The 20377-nt window shown below is 43.9% G+C and overlaps 1 protein-coding gene across 1 annotated transcript; it reads right to left on the bottom strand.

Moving 5' to 3' along the window:
* Window positions 1–1252: 1252 nt before the first annotated feature.
* LOC138875740 (uncharacterized) lies at window positions 1253–12707 on the bottom strand. Its single transcript, XM_070154603.1, has 7 exons — window positions 11947–12707; window positions 11537–11778; window positions 10732–11120; window positions 4556–4618; window positions 1775–1840; window positions 1610–1683; window positions 1253–1490 (listed from the first exon to the last, which is right to left on the bottom strand). Exons 1-7 carry the CDS (start codon window positions 12705–12707, stop codon window positions 1253–1255), a joined length of 1833 nt encoding a protein of 610 aa, XP_070010704.1.
* Between the last annotated feature and the right edge of the window lie 7670 nt (window positions 12708–20377).

Genomic DNA, 20377 nt, shown 5'->3' with positions numbered 1-20377 from the left:
TCACAATAGCCTAAATGATAACCACTGGCTTATCCAAGTAAGAGACCTTAACTATCCCCTTAATAACACTTACTTAAACTGGAGCTCTTATTTTCCCTTTATCATTTGGCATATTTGGATAAATAGAAACAGTAATAATCATAATAACACTACCAACCCGATCAATGATTCTCTTATAATGCAGAGGTCTATAGAATTCAAATTCCTCACGGAAAAAATCTCTATACACCCTCTGAAATAACTCATTAAAATCAATTGGCATAAACCTCCAAGAGGTTGGTTTAAACTAAACATTGATGCCAATTTCAATAACTATAACCAAAGCTGTGTCTTAGGTGGTGTTTTCAAAAATACCAATGGTAATTGGGTGGTTGGTTTTACAAAATCAACTCATGCAAATGGTTCACTAGAAGCGGAATTGAAAGCCCTAAGAGAAGGTCTCAGAACAACAACAGAGTGGAAACTATTCCCACTTGAAATAGAGACGGATTGCACAGAGGTAATCCGGGATTTATATGAAGGTAATAATTTATTTAACAAGGTTGTGAATGATTGCAGGTGGTTAATGCACCAACCGAAGGTTACCCTCCAGCATACCTTCCGGCAAGGGAATAGGACTGCTCATCAACTAGTAAAAAAGTGCCTCAATATGGATGGTCAAGTTTTTGGAGCAACTGGAAGAAGCCAACGCCATGGGCCTCTTTGTTGTTGGTAGATAAGCTAAACTCCCCAAACTCTCTGCCTGGTGACTCAAAGCATCGACCACCACATTGGCCTTTCCCGGGTGGTACAAAATGGTGATATCATAATCCTTAAGCAGCCCTAACCGCCTCCTCTGACGCAAATTAAGATCCTTCTGCTTGAACAGATGCTGCAAACTCCGGTGATCAGTTTAGATCTCACAAGGGACACCGTACAAATAGTGCCTCCAAATCTTCAAGGCACGCACAATAGTAGCTAACTCAAAGTCGTGGATATGAAAGTTCTTTTTATGCACCTTCAGCTGTCTGGATGCGTAAGCAGTCACCCTATGATCTTGCATCAACACCGCGTCGAGGCCAACTCGCGACACATCACAATAAACTGTATAAGACTCCGAACTTGAAGGCAATACCAATATTTGGCCTGTAGTCAAAGCTGTCTTGACCTTCTGAAAGTTCTCATCGCACTCCTCTGTCCATTTGAACAGAGCACCCTTCTGGGTCAGTCTGGTCATAGGTGTTGCAATAGATGAGAACCCCTCAACAAATCGTCAGTAATATCCCGCTAAACCTAGAAATCTCTGGATCTCCATAGTTGAGGATGGTCTGGGCCAACTCTGCATTGCTTCCACTTTCTTTGGATCCACCTTGATCCCTTCACTCGATACCACATGACCCAAAAATGCCATAAAATCTAACCAGAACTCATATTTTGTGAACTTTGCATATAATTTATTCTTTCTCAAAGTTTGAAGCACAGTCCTCAGGTGCTGCTCATGATTTTCCCAACTTTGGAAGTACACCAGAATATCATCAATAAAGACAATGACAAACGAGTCAAGATAAGGCTAAAATACACTATGCATCAAATGCTAAATGCTACCGAGGCATTGGTCAGCCCAAATGACATGACAAGGAACTCGTAAAGACCATACTGAGTCCTGAAAGCAGTCTTCGGGATATCTGGTTCCTGAATCTTCAACTGATGATAACCGGAACGCAAGTCAATATTGGAAAACACTTTGGTACCTTATAACCGATCAAATAACTCATCAATAGGAGGCAAAGGATACCAGTTCTTCACTGTGACTTTGTTCAACTGGATAATTAATGCACATATGCATAAAACCATCCTTTTTCTTCACAAACAAGACAAGAGCACCCCAAGGTGACACACTAGGCCGAATGAAGCCTTTATCAAGCAATTACTGTAACTGTTCCTTCAACTCCTTCAACTTAGGAGGGGCCATACGATAAGGAGGAATAGAGATGGGCTGAGTTCTTGGCAACAAATCAATGCCAAAATCAATATCTCTATCGGGCGGCATGCGCGAAAGATCAAATGGAAACACATCAAGGAAATCCCTCATTATTGGGACTGAATCAACTATAGAGGTATCAATACTGACATCTCTCACATAGGCTAGATACGCGTCACACCCCTTCTTAACCATTCGTTGAGCTTTAAGAAATGAAATAACCCTACCGGAAGTGTAATGTAAGGTACCCCTCTAATCAAATCGTGCTAAACCTGTCATAGCCAGTATTACGGTCTTGGCGTGACAATCAAGAATAGCATAATGGGTCAGCAACTAGTCCATGCCCAAGATAACATCAAAATATACCATGGTGAGTTATAATAAATCAGCTCTAGTCTCAAAACCACTAAGAATAATCAAACACGACTGGTACACACGGTCCATAACAAGGGAATCTCCCACAGGAGTAGACACATAAACAGGGGAACTCAAAGAATCCCGAGATATGCCCAATTGCAGGGCAAAATAAGATTACACATAAGAATAAGTGGAACCTGGATCGAATAGAACCGATGCATCTCTATGATAGACTGGAACAATACCTGTAATGATAGAATCAAAAGCAATGGCCTTTGTACGAACAGGAAGTTCATAGTATCTAACTTGGCCTCCCCCTCTAGGGTGACCTCTACCACCTCGACCTCAACCTCAAGCTGGTTGAGTAGGTGGGGTGGCAGTTGGTGCTGTAATCATTGCCTAAGGACCTAGCGGAGCACGCTATGGCTGAGAAGTCTGTAGAGGTGCACCCCTCCTATGTCTAGGGCAATCCCTCACCATATGGTGAGTTTTGCCACACTAAAAACAAGCTCTGGGAGGGTGTGGCGGCTGTGACTGGCTCAGGCCAGGTCTGCTGGACTGACCGCTGATAGCACCTTGTACAGGAGGCATACTAGATACTGGAGGTGCATAATAAGGCTCCTGAGATCTAGGAGGAGCTGGAATACCACTGGCGGCTCGAAGAGCTGAATGAACGGGGCGACTCACATAACCCCTACCATGACAAACTGCAGCTGGGGAACGGGCACCAGAATAATGGCCCAACTCTCGAGATCTCTTGGCCCCTCTCTCCTCCTTATTCCGAGCAAGCATGCCCTCTACTCTCATAGCAATACTCACCACCTGCTAATACGAGATATCAATCTCTAAGTCCTGGGCCATGCTAGTCCTGATATTGGGAATGAGTCCCTCAACAAATCGACGAACCTTCTCTCAAACTGTAGAAACCAAGGCCGGTGCATGTCTAGCCAAGTCTCTGAAACAGACTGCATACTCTGAAACAGTCATGGTACCCTGGCGCAACAGCTCAAACTCTACGCGCCATGCATACTTGAGCTCTGAGGGGCATACTCTCTCAAAAACATGTCCGAGAACTGAGTCCATGTAAGGGGAACTACCTCAGCCGGACTATCAAACTCATAAGTGCGCCATCACTGATAGGTTGCTCCTCGAAGCTAGAAGGCAGTGAAAGAAACCCCACTCGACTCTGCTATACCCATAGTGTGGAGGATACGATGGCACTCCTCTAGAAATCCTTGACCATCCTCTGATGCTAGACCACTGAATGTAGGAGGGTCGTACTTTTTATACCTCTAAAGCCTACGTTGCTCCTCCTCCGAAGCTGCTGCCCTATCCTTGGGCTAAACTGGGGCTATAGGTGGTACCAGTATAACCTCTAGAATTTGATCAACTTGAACCCGCTTCTATGGGGTGTAGGCGACTGGAGTCTGTGCTCCTCCCCCGACCTGAGATGTTTCTGCAGCAGGGGGAATCTACCCTGCTTGAGCTAGAGTGTTGTACATGCTCATTAACTATGCAAGGGTCTCTAGGAGAGCTGGAGTAGTAGTAGTAGTAGGCGTATCAGGTGCCTATTCTTCGATTGGAGCTATTGATGGCTCCTCTACAGCAGCTCGCGTGGGAGCTCTGGGTGCACCATGTGTGCGTTCTCGACCTCTACCCTAGCCCCAAACTCGGGTGGCTCTAGCAGGGGGTGCGGGTGCCTAGTCATCTCCGGTAGCACGTGTCCTCACCATCTGTGAGAGAATAGAAGACATAAGTTTAGAATTTTGAAGTCAATAATCTTGCACGACAAGGAATCAAATAAAGTGGAATTTTACTAACAGTTCCATAGCCTCTCGAAGATAAGTACAAATGTTTCCGTACCGATTTTCAAGACTCTAATAAACTGGCTCATGACTCATGACTCCTATGAACCTAGAGCTCTGATACCAACTTGTCATGACCCAATTTCTTCCTTCGTGAACTATCGTGACGGCACCTAGTCTCTACGACTAGGTAAGCCCACTATTGTGAAAATGAAATGAAAACACAAAGATAACAGCTAACAAATATTGTTAATAAGCAGAAACGGTGCCACTCGGCATATACAATAATCCTTTTCCCAAAACCCAGAATATCGCAAATCACAAGCTTCTAAGAGTTTCTAACTGCTCTATACATTAATGTCTGAAGAAAAGAAAAAGTTAACACAAGGGGATAGAAGGGGACTCCAAGGTCTGCAGAAGTGGGCAGATGTACCTTGAAGTCTCCTGAAGCAGCAACCATGCAAATAGACTCGAGGCGGATTGCTAGTACCTGGATCTGCACATAGAAAACATGTACAGGAAAGGACATAAGTACACCACAACGGTACCCATTAAGTGCCAAGCCTAACCTAAGTCGAGTAGTGACGAGATCAAGTCAGGGCCCTACTAAAAAATATATAATAAAATAAGGTAGAAATGAAATATCACTGTAAAATAAAGACTGAAATTAAATAGGAATGAAAATCGCAGAAGTCAAAGGCTCGGTACATAAAAATAACAATAGGGGATCTCTTAGGATACCTTCCCTGTCACGCCCCTTTTTCTTGCGAAAAATGGGTTTCGACACTGTCACGACCCTAGTTCACCAACCGTGAACATGTCATGACGGCACCTAGTCTCCGTGACCAGGTAAGCCTAACACTTGTGGAAACATAATAATTGCGGAAAAATAGAATACCATATTTAATTATCTAAAAAGGAAATTGTACAGAATGCCGCTCGGCATATACGACTCAATATCTCAAGACTAAAACAATCCCAAAACATGGAAACTCACGGGAAAACACAGGCTACAGAAATGTATAGTGAGGCTCCAAACTCCAGAATATCTAACAAATGGAAGGAAAGAGAACTAAGTACTAAAGATAGAATAAAGAGGGAGACTCGTCGGTCTACGGACGCAACAGATCTACCTCGAAGTCTCCGTAGTCGTCCTGCCTCACTAATAGTGCGCCTGATTAGAGGTACCTGGATCTGCACATGAAAAACATGAGCAGAAGAGGCGTGAGTACACCACAGCGATACTCAGTAAGTGCCAAGCCTAACCTCGGTTGGGTAGTGATGAGGAAGGTTAGGGCCCTACAGAGGTTATATAAAATATAAAGATGCCAGGATAAGATAAGCAGTGCGATTGAGAACCTACAGTAAGAATCTATGCAGGATAATAAGAGTACAATAACGGAAACAATGATGAAAACAAACCATAAGGAAAGTAACCGGGGATCTCTAAGTATCCCGAGGATCTCTTAGTATCCTCGACATGTACTAGGGATCTCTTGGTATCCCGAGGATCTCTCAGTATCCTCAATATAAGCCAGGGATCTCCTGGTATCCCGAGGATCTCTTGGTATCCTCAATATGTACTAGGGATCTCTTGGTATCCCGATGATCTCTCGGTATCCTCAATATAAGCCAGGGATCTCTTGGTATCCCGAGGATCTCTTGATATCCTCAATATGTACTAGGGATCTCTTGGTATCCCGAGGATCTCTCGGTATCCTCAATATATGTGCGGGGGATCTCCCAGGAATCTAACCCGTAGTCCCAAAGTAAATGTGCAGGGGGAATCTCCCGGGAATCTGACCCGTAGTCCCAATTTAAAACACAGAGCAGCAACACAAGAATATTAAATTAAACGCTAATTTCGTACCAAGTGAACATTTACTTCTAGCCTAACATGCTTCACGTAATGCAATTCAGGCAATTTAAGCAAATAGGCAATTAAGTCAACTAAACATGCCTTTCTAGACTAGCAACATGCTAAATTCACAAGTAGAATAAAACAAGAAAAAAACTCAATTGAAATACTTAAGGAAAAACCGGATTTTCAACAATTAGCTCAAGTACGCGCTCGCCACCTCATGTACAGGGCATTTTAATTATCAAATATAGCACATCCTAAGGGGAAAGGTACCCCACACAAGGTTAGACAAGCCACTTACCTCGAATGCTCCAAAGTCAACTCACGCTTCTAGAATAGCTTTACCCCTCGAATTCACCACCCAACCGCTCGAATCTAGTCACGAATTACTTGAATGCATTAATAAATACTATTGGAACTAACCCCAATGTATTAAAATAGTTTTTTACAAGGTTTTTCCCAAAAAAAAGGTCGAAAATGCCCTCGGGCCCACATGGTCGAAACTCGAGGTTCGGACCAAAACCCGGTTACCCATTCCCCCATGAATCCAAATATATGCTTAGTGTTGAAATCGGACCTCAATTTGAGGTCCAACTCCCTAAATTTATGAAAAACCTAAGTTCTAACCAAAACCCCCAATTCCCATTTATGAAAATCCTTGATTCAAGTTGAAATCATGTTAAAAGATGTCAAGGAATAAAGAAATTAAGTTAGAAATCACTTACCAATCGTTTTGGAGAAGAAAAGTTGTTTGGAAAATCGCCTCTTAGGTTTTGGGTTTTTGAAAAGTGGAAAAATGACTGAAAATCCCGAGTTTATATACTTTTCTGGGGGCTGGCGCGGACCGCACAGAAACGTACCGCGGCCGCGCCGAGGGAGGGAAGAAGTGGGCTCTCTGAACCCACCCAGCGCGGACCACACTAATTTGGTGCGCGGTCGCGCTGGTCGACCTGGCTACCAACCCTCTGAACCCCATCACGCGGACCGCACAGAAAAGCACCATGGCCGCGTGGCTGCCAGCGCGGACCGCACGGAAATGGCCACGGCCGCACTGGGGCCTGCAACATCTGAACCTGTATTTTTAACATCTAAGACCTCCCAGGCCCCACTCAAAACTCACCCGAGCCCTCGGGGCTCTAAACCAAACATTCATATGATCTCGAAAACACCTTACGGACTTACTCGTGCGATCAAATCGCCAAAACGACATCATATACATAGGATCATGCCTCGAAACACATGACTTTCTTTCAACTTTCATAAAACTCAAATTCCCCATTTTAAGTCCGAAACACGTCATATGACGTCTGTTTTTAGCCAAAATTTATAGATAGTGCTTAAAACATATTTAAGACTCGTACCGGGCGTCGAAACCAAAATACGAGCCTGATACCACAGTTTTCTGATCAATTTTCTTCTTCCTTTTCCTTAATTAATTTCAGAACACAATTTCACACAAAAATTCATTTCTCGGGCTTGGGACCTCGGAATTTGATTCCGGGCACACTCCCAAGTCCCATATTTTTCTACGGACCCTTCGGGACCGTCGAATCACAGGGCCGGGTCCATTTACCCAAAATGTTGACTGAAGTCAATATTATGCATATTAATATCAAAATTCATCAAAGTTTTCACATAATTTGCATATTTCAACATAAAAGCTTTCCGGCTACGCACCCGGACTGTGCACGCAAATCTAGGAAACTAACAGTGAGGTTTTCAAGGCCTCGAAGGCATGGAACAAGGAATAATTACGGTGATGACCCCTTTGGGTCGTCACATTCTCCACCTCTAAAACGACTGTTCGTCCTCGAACGAACAAAAGAAAGAAGTACCTGAGTCGGGAAATAAATGAGGATAACGGCTCCGCATATCAGACTCGGACTCCCAGGTCAATGCCTCAGGAGGCTGACCTCTCCACTGAACATGCACTGAAGGAAAACTCTTCGACCTCAACTGTCGAACCTGCCGGTCTAGAATAGCCACCGGCTCCTCCTCATATGACAGATCCTTGTCCAATTGGACAGTGCTAAAATCCAACACGTGCGAAGGATCGCCGTGATACTTTCGGAGCATATATACATGAAACACGGGATGCACAACTGACAAGCTAGGTGGCAAGGCAAGTCTATAAGCCACCTCTCCCACACGATCAAGAATCTCAAATGGACTGATGAACCTAGGGCTGAGTTTGCCCTTCTTCCCAAATCTCATCACGCCCTTCATAGGCGATACATTGAGCAATACCCGCTCACCAACCATGAAAGCAACATCTCTGACCTTGCATTCTGCATAACTCTTCTGTCTGGACTGAGCTATATGAAGTCTATCCTGAATAATTCGGACTTTATCCAAGGCCTCCTAAACCAAATCAATACCCAATAATCGAGCCTCTCCCGGCTCAAACCATCCAACTGGAGACCGACATCGCCTACAATACAACGCCTCATACGGAGCCATCTGGATGCTGGGCTGGTAGCTGTTGTTGTAGGCGAACACTGCTAAAGGCAAAAACTAGTCCCACGAGCCTCCAAAATCAATAACACAGGCTCGGAGCATATCTTCAAGAATCTGAATAGTCCTCTCGGACTGACCGTCCATCTGGGAATGAAATGCTATGCTCAACTACACCTGGGTGCCTAACTCTCGCTGAACTGCTCTCCAGAAATGCGAGGTAAACTACGGACCCCGGTCCGAAATGATAGATATGGGCACCCCATGAAGGCGAACGATCTCCCTGATGTAAATTTCAGCTAATCTCTCGGATGAATAGGTGGCTGCAACGGGAATAAAATGCGCTGACTTGGTCAGCCTATCAACAATAACCCAAACCGCGTCAAACTTCTTCCAAGTCAACGAAAGTCTAGTAACGAAGTCCATAGTGATTCGCTCCCACTTCCACTCGGGAAGCTCAATCCTCTGAAACAACCCACCAGGTCTCTGATGCTCATACTTAACCTGCTGACAATTCAAACACCGTGCCACATATGCCACAATATCTTTATTCATTCTACGCCACCAATAATGCTGCCGCAAATCCTGATACATCTTCGCGGCGCCCGGATGAATAGAGTACCGGGAGCTATGGGCCTCCCCTAAAATCAATTCCCCAAGACCATCCATGTTAGGCACACAAACTCGACCCTGCAATCTCAATACACCATCATCTCCCAAGGTCACTTTCTTGGCACCTCCACGCTGTACCATGTCTCTCAAGTCACATAAATGGGGATCATCGAACTGCCGATCACGGATATGCTCCAATAACGAAGAACGAGCGACCGTGCAAGCTAATACTCGACTAGGCTCAGAAACGTCCAACCTCACAAACTGATTTTCCAAAGCCTGAACGTCCAAAGCAAGCGGTCTCTCACCGACCGGAATATAAGCAAGACTGCCCATACTGGCTGACTTCCTACTCAAGGCATCGGCCACCACATTGGCCTTTCCCGGGTGATATAAGATAGTGATGTCATAATCTTTCAACAATTCCAACCACCTCCTCTGCCTCAAATTCAACTCCTTTTGCTTGAACAAATACTGAAGACTCTTATGATCCGTGAACACCTCACACGTCACACCATATAAGTAATGGCGCCAAATCTTTAGGGCATGAACAATGGCGGCTAACTCAAGGTCATGAACAAGGTAGTTATTATCATGTATCTTCAACTGTCTGGATGCGTAGGAAATCACCCTACCATCCTGCATCAACACCGCTCCGAGGCCAACCCTCGAGGCATCACAATAGACTGTTAAGACCCCGAACCTGTAGGCAGTATCAAAATGGGGGCTGTGGTCAAGGTTGTCTTGAGCTTCTGAAAGCTCGTCTCACACTCCTTCGTCCACTGAAATGAAGCACCCTTCTGGGTCAACCTGGTCATAGGGGCTACAATCGATGAAAATCCCTCTACAAAACGACGGTAGTAGCCAGCCAAACCAAGGAAACTGCGGATCTCGGTAGTTGAGGATGGTCTGGTCCAACTCTACACGGCCTATACCTTCTTCGGATCCACCTGAATACCTTCACTCGAAATCACGTGGCCTAAGAATGCCACTGAATCCAATCAAAACTCACATTTCGAGAACTTAGCATATAACTTCTTCTCTCTCAGAGTCTGAAGCACAGTTCCCAGGTGCTGCTCATGATCTTCCTGACTCCGGGAATACACTAGAATATCATCAATAAAGACAATGACAAACGAGTCAAGATATGGCCGGAACACACTGTGCATCAAATGCATAAAGGCTGCTGGGGCATTGGTCAGCCCAAATGACATAACAAGGAACTCATAATGGCCATACCAAGTCCTGAAAGCAGTCTTCGGGATATCTGGTGGTTCTCGAATCTTCAACTGATGGTAACCTGAGCGCAAATCAATCTTAGAAAACACCTGTGCGCCCTGAAGCTGGTCAAACAGATCATCGATACGAGGCAAAGGATAACGGTTCTTAACTGTAACTTTGTTCAACTGGCGATAATCAATACACATACGCATAGAACCATCCTTTTTCTTTACAAACAAGACAGGAGCACCCCAAGGTGATACACTAGGCCGAATAAAACCCTTATCAAGCAATTCTTGCAACTGATCCTTCAACTCCTTCAACTCAGGAGGATCCATACGATATGGGGGAATAGAAATGGGCTGAGTGCCCGAAAACAGATCAATGCCAAACTCAATATCTCTATCAGGCGGCATGCCTGGAAAATCAACTGGAAACATATCGGGAAAATCTCGTACTACTGGAACTGAATCAACTGAAGGAGTATCAATACTGACGTCTCTCACATAAGCTAAGTACGCGACACACCCTTTTTCAACCATACGCTGAGCTTTAAGAAAAGAGATAACTCTACTAAGAGTGTGATATAAAGTACCACTCCACTCAACACGCGGAATACCTGGCATAGCCAGCGTCACGGTCTTGGCGTGACAATCAAGAGTAGCATAATGGGGCGACAACCAGTCCATGCCTAGAATAATATCAAAATCAACCATGTTGAGAAACAATAGGTTTGCTCTGGTCTCAAAACCACGAATAGTGACCAAACACGACCGATAAAAGCGGTCCACAACAATAGAATCTCCCACAGGAGTAGATACATAAACTGGAGAACTCAACGAATCTCGGGCTACACCCAAATGCAGAGCAAAATAAGAAGACACATAGGAATAAGTGGAGCCTGGATCGAATAGAACCGATGCATCTCTGTGACAAACCAGTATAATACTTGTGATGACAGAATTGGAGGCAACAACCTCGGTACGGGCAGGAAGGGCATAGTATCTGGCCTGGCCTCCCTCTCTAGGGCGACCTCTACCTCCCCGACCTCACCTCTAGCTGGCTGAGTAGGTGGGGTAGCAACTGGAGCTATAACCATAGCCTGAGAACTCTGCAGGGCACGCTGTGGCTGAGAAGTGTGTGGAGGTGCAGACCTCCCAAGTCTAGGGCAATCCCTCACCACGTGGCATGTGTCACCACACTCGAAACAAGCTCTGAGAGGACATGGTGGTTGTGACTGGCTAGGTCCAGGTCTGCTAGGCTGACCTCTGAAAGCACCCCGCGCAGGAGGCGCGCTAGAAACTGGAGATGCATAATATGGCTCCTGAAATCTGGGAGGAGTTGGAGCATTGCTGGCTACTGGAAGAGCTGAATGAACGGGGCGACTCATATAGCCCCTACCATGATGACCTGCAGCTGGGGTACGAGCACCAGAAAAATGGCCCAACTCACGAGACCTCTTGGCCTCCCTCTCCTCTCTCTCCCTAGCATGCATACCCTCAACCCTCCTAGCAATGCTCACTACCTGCTGATAAGAAATATCCATCTCCAACTCACGAGCCATGCTAGATCTGATGGGAGGAATAAGCCCTTCAATAAACCGGTGAACCCTCTCGTGGACAGTAGCAACCAAGGCTAGTGCATGCCTAGCCAATATGGTGTAACGGATAGCATACTCTGAAACAATCATAGCACCCTGGCACAAATGCTCAAACTCTGCACGCCATGCGTCTCTGAGGTTCTGAGGGACGAACTCTCTCAAAAACATGTCTGAGAACTGGGTCCAAGTCAGTGAAGCAGCCTCGTCTGGACTGTCTAACTCATAGGTGCGCCACCACTCATAGACGGCTCCCCGAAGTTGGAAAGCAGTGAAAGAAACCCCGCTCGATCTGGTAATACCCATAGTATGAAGAATACGGTGGCAATCCTCTAGAAATCCCAAGGCATCATCTGTCGCTAGTCCACTGAAAACCGGAGGATCATACTTCTTGAACCTCTCGAGTCTTCGCTGCTCATCATCAGAAGCAGCTGCCCCATCCTCGGGCTGAACTGGAACTGTAGTCTGTACAGGATTGATCTCTGGGACCTGCTCAACCTGCACTCGCTGCTCAAGAGTGTGGGCGGTGGGAGTCTGTGCCCCTCCCCCGGCCTGGGATGTGGCTGCAGCAAGGGGAAGAAACCCTGCCTGAGCAAGCGTGGTGTACATACTCATAAACTGTGCCAATGTCTCCTGAAGGGCTGGAGTAGTAGTGGTTGTAGGTGTGTCGGGTGCCTGAACTCTGGCTGGATCTGCTGGTGGTACCTCAACGGCAGCTCGCGCAGGTGCTCTGGTTGCACCCCGTGCACGTCCACGGCCTCTACCCTGACCCTTGCCTCTGACGGCTGCAGGAGGGGGTACGGGTGCCTGATCGTCCCGAGTAGCACGTGTCCTCACCATCTGTGAGAGAATAGAAGACAGAAGTTTAGAATTGATGTCAAAAATATCGCACGACAAGGAGATCAATGAAGTGAAGAATTTTTCCTAAACAGTTACATAGCCTCTCGTAGATAAGTACAGACGTCTCCGTACCGATCAGCGAGACTCTAATAAACTGGCCTGTGTTCCGTGACTCCTATGAACCTAGAGCTCTGATACCAACTTGTCACGACCCTAGTTCACCAACCGTGAACATGTCACGACAGCACCTAGTCTCCGTGACCAGGTAAGCCTAACATTTGCGGAAACATAATAATTGCGGAAAAATAGAATACCATATTTAATTATCTAAAAAGGAAATTGTACTGAATGACGCTCGGCATATACGACTCAATATCTCAAGACTAAAACAATCCCAAAACATGGAAACTCACGGGAAAACACAGGCTAGAGAAATGTATAGTGAGGCTCCAAACTCCAGAATATCTAACAAACGGAAGGAAAGAGAACTAAGTACTAAAGATAGAACAAAGAGGGAGACTCATCGGTCTACGGACGCAGCAGATCTACCTCGAAGTCTCCGTAGTCCTCCTGCCTCACTGATAGTGCGCCTGAGTAGAGGTACCTGGATCTGCACATGAAAAACATGAGCAGAAGAGGCGTGAGTACACCACAACGGTACTCAGTAAGTGCCAAGCCTAACCTTGGTTGGATAGTGATGAGGAAGGTTAGGGCCCTACTGAGGTTACATAAAATATAAAGATGTCAGGATAAGATAAGCAGTGCGATTGAGAACCTACAGTAAGAATCTATGCAGGATAGTAAGAGTACAATAATGGAAACAATGATGAAAGCAAACCATAAGGAAAGTAACCGGGGATCTCTAAGTATCTCGAGGATCTCTTAGTATCCTCGACATGTACTAGGGATCTCTTGGTATCCCGAGGATCTCTCGGTATCCTCAATATAAGCCATGGATCTCTTGGTATCCCAAGGATCTCTTGGTATCCTCAATATGTACTAGGGATCTCTTGGTATCCCGATGATCTCTCGGTATCCTCAATATAAGCCAGGGATCTCTTGGTATCCCGAGGATCTCTTGATATCCTCAATATGTACTAGGGATCTCTTGGTATCTCGAGGATCTCTCGGTATCCTCAATATATGTGCGGGGGATCTCCCGGGAATCTAACCCGTAGTCCCAAAGTAAATGTGCAGGGGGAATCTCCCCGGAATCTGACCCGTAGTCCCAATTTAAAACACAGAGCAGCAACACAAGAATATTAAATTAAACGCTAATTTCGTACCAAGTGAACATTTACTTCTAGCCTAACATGCTTCACGTAATGCAATTTAGGCAATTTAAGCAAATAGGCAATTAAGTCAACTAAACATGCTTTTCTAGACTAGCAACATGCTAAATTCACAAGTAGAATAAACCAAGAAAAGAAATTGAAATACTTAAGGAAAAACCGGATTTTCAACAATTAGCTCAAGTACGCGCTCGTCACCTCACGTACAGAGCATTTCAATTATCAAATATAGCACATCCTAAGGGGAAAGGTCCCCCACACAAGGTTAGACAAGCCACTTACCTTGAATGCTCCAAAGTCAACTCACGCTTCTTGAATAGCTTTACCCCTCGAATTCACCACCCAACCGCTCGAATCTGGTCACGAATTACTTGAATGCATTAATAAATACTACTGGAACTAACCCCAATGCATAAAAATAGTTTTTTTACAAGGTTTTTCCCAAATAAAAGGTCGAAAATGCCCCCGGGCCCACATGGTCGAAACTCGAGGTTCGGACCAAAACCCGATTACCCATTCCCCCATGAATCCAAATATATGCTTAGTGTTGAAATCGGACCTTAATTTGAGGTCCAACTCCCCAAATTTAAGAAAAACCTAAGTTCTAACCAAAACCCCCAATTCCCATTTATGAAAATCCTTGATTCAAGTTGAAATCATGTTAAAAGATGTCAAGGAATAAAGAAATTAAATTAGAAATCACTTACCAATCATTTTGGAGAAGAAAAGTTGTTTGTAAAATCGCCTTTTAGGTTTTGGATTTTTGAAAAGTGAAAAAATGACTGAAAATCCCGAGTTTATATACTTTGCTGGGGGATGGTGCGGACCGCGCAGAAACGTACCGCGGCCGCGCCAAGGGAGGGAAGAAGTGGGCTCTCTGAACCCACCCAGCGCGGACCGCACTGATTTGGTATGGGGTCGTGCTGGTCGACCTGGCTACCGACCCTCTGAACCCCACCACGCGGTCTGCACAAAAAAGCACCGCGGCCGCATGGTTGCCAGCGCGGACCGCGCGGAAATTGCCACGGCCGCACTGGGGCCTGCAATATCTGAACCTGCATTTTTAATGTCTAAGACCTCCCGGGCCCCACTCAAAACTCACCTGAGCCCTCGGGGCTCCAAACTAAACATTCATATGATCTCGAAAATACCTTCCGGACTTACTCGTGCGATCAAATCGCCAAAACGACATCATATACATAGGATCAAGCCTCGAAACACATGATTTTCTTTCAACTTTCATAAAACTCAAATTCCCCATTTTAAGTCCGAAACACGTCATATGACGTCCGTTTTTAGCCAAACTTTATAGATAGTGCTTAAAACATATTTAGGACTCGTACCGGGCGTCAGAACCAAAATACGAGCCCGATACCACAGTTTTCTGATCAATTTTCTTCTTCCTTTTCCTTAATTAATTTCAGAACACAATTTCACACAAAAAATCATTTCTCGGGCTTGGGACCTCGGAATTTGATTCCGGGCACACTCCCAAGTCCCATATTTTTCTACGGACCCTACGGGACCGTCGAATCACAGGTCCGGGTCCGTTTACCCAAAATATTGACCGAAGTCAATATTATGCATATTAATATCAAAATTCATCAAAATTTTCACATAATTTGCATATTTCAACAAAAAATCTTTCTGGCTACGTGCCCGGACTGCGCACGCAAATCGAGGCAACTAATAGCAAGGTTTGTAAGGCCTCGGAAGTACGGAATAAGGAAGAATTACGGTGATGATCCCTTTGGGTCATCACAAACACGTAACAACTCTTTTAGGGAAGGGGGTTAAAAGAAAGAGTCACCACCTAACGGGTTTGAGGTGCGTTAGGGCACCTATTTTGCAAATAACTCTGTTTAACTAGTTTGCACCACCAAAGATCGGGTGAGGGCTCGAAATTACCTCGAAGAGAAGGTGTTAGGCATTCTTCGGGGTCCATAATTGTGGGTCTCGGCCGAACTCAATTATATGAATTAGTCTAGGTGATCAAGTACAGGAAAACAAGGAAATTGGGAAGCTTGTTATTAAATACAAGTAATGGATTTAAAGACAAGATGGGGGGTCTTAAATTTTTTAGTCTAAAGGATCACCCCGTGCAACATAAATAATACTTCGTAACTCCCTCATGTTGGGGTGTTACTCATATTATTCAGCGGGCATAGACTATCATCTCCTGCTACCCGATTACTATCTTTAAGTTGTTACCTAAAGCGCACTAGTTGGTTCTAAATCGTACTCTATGCATGCACTACCCGTGCCTATGGTCAAGGAGGCTTTGGACCTCTATTTCAGTAGTTCAAGATTTCAATTTAGGCTGCTCAAAAACTGATAAAACTAATCGACATGTAAAACAGGTTGGACTTCATATAAAAGCAGTTAAGGGCTCAAGTTAGCCTCCACACCTTGATAACGAATGCAAGCAAACCCATTTAGCATTTGACAATTGCAGATTTAAACTAATTAAAGTTGTTGAATCCTATAGGCATGATCTCTATGTGATTTTGGATTTTAATACATGTGGCAGTTTAGATGTAAAGTGCTATTTTGGAGGCATGCTTTTCAGATAATTATATATTTCAGGGAATCTGGCATTGCGTACTAGTTTCTAAAACTATAGATTATAAATGTTCAAACCTATGAACATGATATCTGGGTGTAGTAGTTGGCAGTATAACCATGGAAGATATTCAGAATAACTTAATTTGATCCTATAGGCATGCTTTCTAATAGTTGACAGTTTGAGCTGATTTTATGCATATTTGGCTCCTATAGGCATGTTTTCTAGATAGACTGTGATGCAGCAACGAATTTAAGTAATTAAAATCCTATAGGCATGATATCTATTGAGCGTGGTGCATGTTGTAAGGGGGTTATTAGCATCCATTCCCTACAGGCATAATATCTAGTGATCGGATAGAAATAAATATAAGAGCATGTAAAACATTTAGTCAAAGATCATGCTTGTACATGTATTAGGCAGGCTAAGTGAAGTGTGTGATTTCCTAATATCATGATTTCTATGGGGCTCATGTAATCGAACGACACATATAGCAAACATATTGTTAAGTCCTATAGGCATGTTATTTACCCATGGCATATAGATATAGAATTCTACCCATCCCCTTTCCACTAACACCCCCAATTATTTATACAAAGTATTATTACAGGCCCAGATTAATAAATAAAATAGTAATATTACAAGGCTTTAGACAGGCCTATAGCAGGCCCAAATAAACAACTAAACACCCAGCCTTGCTAGGCCTTCAACATTTTCGGCCTAGCATACCACACGATCACAGGTCCATAGGGGAGTTTAGAACCCTTTAGTGAAGCACAGTACCAAATATTGCATCACTTGTAATCAACGATAGGGACAATTTTTAGAAGTTAAAGAGTGACTAGAGCATAACCCTAGTGTGTCAGAGTTCACAAGGGCCTCAATTGGACCCCGAGCAGTGCTCACACTAGGGAGGCTAACAACATAACCTAGATAGCCTTGGCTTTCAGCCAGCTAAGAATAGGAATTTAGAATGTCAAAGTAACAAGTAAGGAGGGTAGATAGATATCACTAAACTGAACATACAACACAAATGGTCAAGCAAGCTAGCAGGTTCAGCAAGGTGTACATAGCAAAGTATCACATAAACAAACATCATAGGAACTAGGAGAAGAGACAGGTTTGCAAGCATATATAGGTTGCACTAGTGGACATCTAAGGGGCTGAATTAAACTTAGTCTCACCTAATGCCACATTAATCAACACTTGAACACAATGGAGGGATACACATGTTGATAACTATAGAAAGGAGAGCACAACAGGTAAACCAAGATAGTAAAGAAACATGCTATCACAAGAGTCTTAAAAAATAGAGTTGGCAATCTACGACAATATGAAATGAGTTTGAACATGTCTTAAAACACTCCAATTGTCACGACCCCAACCCCGGTCATGATGGCGCCCAACACACTGCTAGGCAAGCCCGACCATTCAACAACATTATCCCAAATTCTTATTCAGATTATAGATAAATATCACAGAGAATTTACCAAGTCATTTCATTCAAGTGTATAATTAATAATAAAATCTGCGGAAGTTCAATTAAAATACCACACCATAGCCCAACAGAATTCGGTGTCATGAATATGAGACTCTAATACAGAATATTCACCTATTACAAGTCTGTTAAGGAAAAATACGGAATAAAAGATAGAGATAGATGGAAGAGATCAAGGCTGCGAACGTCATGCAGCTACCTCGATACTCCCGTATACTGCTGCTTAGTTAAACAAATCCTCACTCAGCCTGTAGTGCACCTGGATCTGCACACAAGGTGCAGGGAGTAATGTGAGTACTCCGACCCAGAGAGTAATAAACATAAATAAAGGCTGAGAATAAGAAATCATGGAAAAATACAAAGTAAATTATAACTGGCAGTTCAGAACAACAAATAGTGAAGCAACAAGTCAATTAAGTCAGAGTACCAAATACTAAGACAGGTATAATAGATAAAAACAAATGCATGAGTGCAATGCAATGCATATGATGGTACAATCTAGTACCCACTGCGACGTACAGCCCGAGCCATCCATTTATTTATCGTCGACGGCGCTCACTGGGGGTGTGTGTAGACTCCGGAGGGGCTCCTACAGCCCAAGCGCAATATTAAGCCATCTCGTGGCATCAAATCTAGGCACTCGGCCTCATATAAATATTAGTATAATCACCCAGGCTCTCGGCCTCAATATCAATGTAATCAACTAGGCTTTTGGCCTTAATATCAATATAACACTTCTGCGGCGCGCAACCCGATCCATGCTCAGTCCAGAAATCATCATAAGCCCCTTGGCATTTGTAAAATAGTAGTTCTCAGCCTGAAATATCATTTAAGTTTTCAAATCTTAGAAAGATGGCTGAGTTTGCAAAACAGTATTTAAAAGCTTGGACTGAGGTCAAATGATATGCAAAATATGCGAAAGCAGTGATATCAATTCCTGAAGGATTCAAATAATTGGCAAGAAGCCTACAATTGGAAACATGACTGAGGATATAAATTCTTTAACAAAATAAGTGAGGAAAACCAGTCAAAAATCCCCTAAGGGTTCTACAGGTGGGCACAAGGCCCCAAGCATGGCAACAAGCCCAATTCACAATAATAAAGTATACGTCTCAACCAAAAATGTAGTAAAATATCTCTCGGGACGGATCAAGTTACAATCCCCAATGGTGCTCTACCCCACGCCTGTTATCTGGCGTGCAAGTCACCTCAATATAGCATTACGATGTGAAATTCCGGGGTTTCAAACTCTCAGGACATCATTTACATCAATTACTCACCTCAAGATGGTCAAAGTCTAGTTCGCTATGCCTTTGCCTCTCAAATTACCCTCCTTGTGCGACGAATCTGCCCAAAAGTACAACGAATATGTCGCATAATGCTAAAGAGACAATACCCGATCGAAAGCAATCGAAAAATATCAAAATTCACGAATTTGACAAAACCCGAGCCCCGGGCCCACATCTCGAAAAATCATAAAATTAACATCACCGGATTCCTTGTCTCGCCACGAGTCTATGCATACCAAGAACTCCCAAATCCGAGTTCAAATGACCCATCAAATCCTAATTGTTTGGTTTCAAAATTCAAGCCGTAGTTCTTGATTTGTAGGCTTATATTTCATGAATCTCTAGGTGGAATTCACAATAAAAATGAGTTCTAAGTCCAAGAATCTTACCTCAAGTCGTTCCCCTTTGAATCCCTCTTTAATCTCCACCAAGAAGCTCTCAAAATGATCAACCATGGAGGAAAAATGACCCAAAATCGCGGATGATTTGTTTTGTAAACTCAAATTTTTCGGAAGTACTGTTCACCCACGTTGTTACTGTTCACGCATGCGGTCATTGTTCACCCGCGCGGTTACTGTTCACGCGCGGTTACTATTCACGCTGCTAAAAAAATACAGCAGCAGCCAAAGAAATTGCAGCACTTTTCTTTTTACTAAAATGGCTCTAACTCCATCATACGAACTCAGAATTCGATGATTCTTGTTCCTATGAGTCACAAATAATGATACAAACATAGTCATTCAATTGAAACTCAATTCGGAGCTAGTTTGCTCAGTGCGATATCCATTTCGCTCGTTAAACAATTAACTCATGTTTCGTGTCAAAAACCCAATCGCGACTTGATGAAATTAGACCAAACTTTCCAGATCACTCCTATAATTCATTATTTAAATTCTGGAAATCTCGAAATAAAATTTCGATCTCTAGAACTAAAAATGGACCTTTGGATCATTACATGCTTATGCTCAAACGGCAAAAATCTTCCAAAAACTCTTCCAAAACTTATCCGAGCCTCATGGGACCCCGAC

This window comes from Nicotiana sylvestris, chromosome 8 (assembly GCF_000393655.2).
Source record: "Nicotiana sylvestris chromosome 8, ASM39365v2, whole genome shotgun sequence".
Taxonomy (NCBI): domain Eukaryota; kingdom Viridiplantae; phylum Streptophyta; class Magnoliopsida; order Solanales; family Solanaceae; genus Nicotiana; species Nicotiana sylvestris.
The sequence above is the reverse complement of the archived record's forward strand: the minus strand, read 5'-3'. Positions and strand labels throughout refer to the sequence as shown.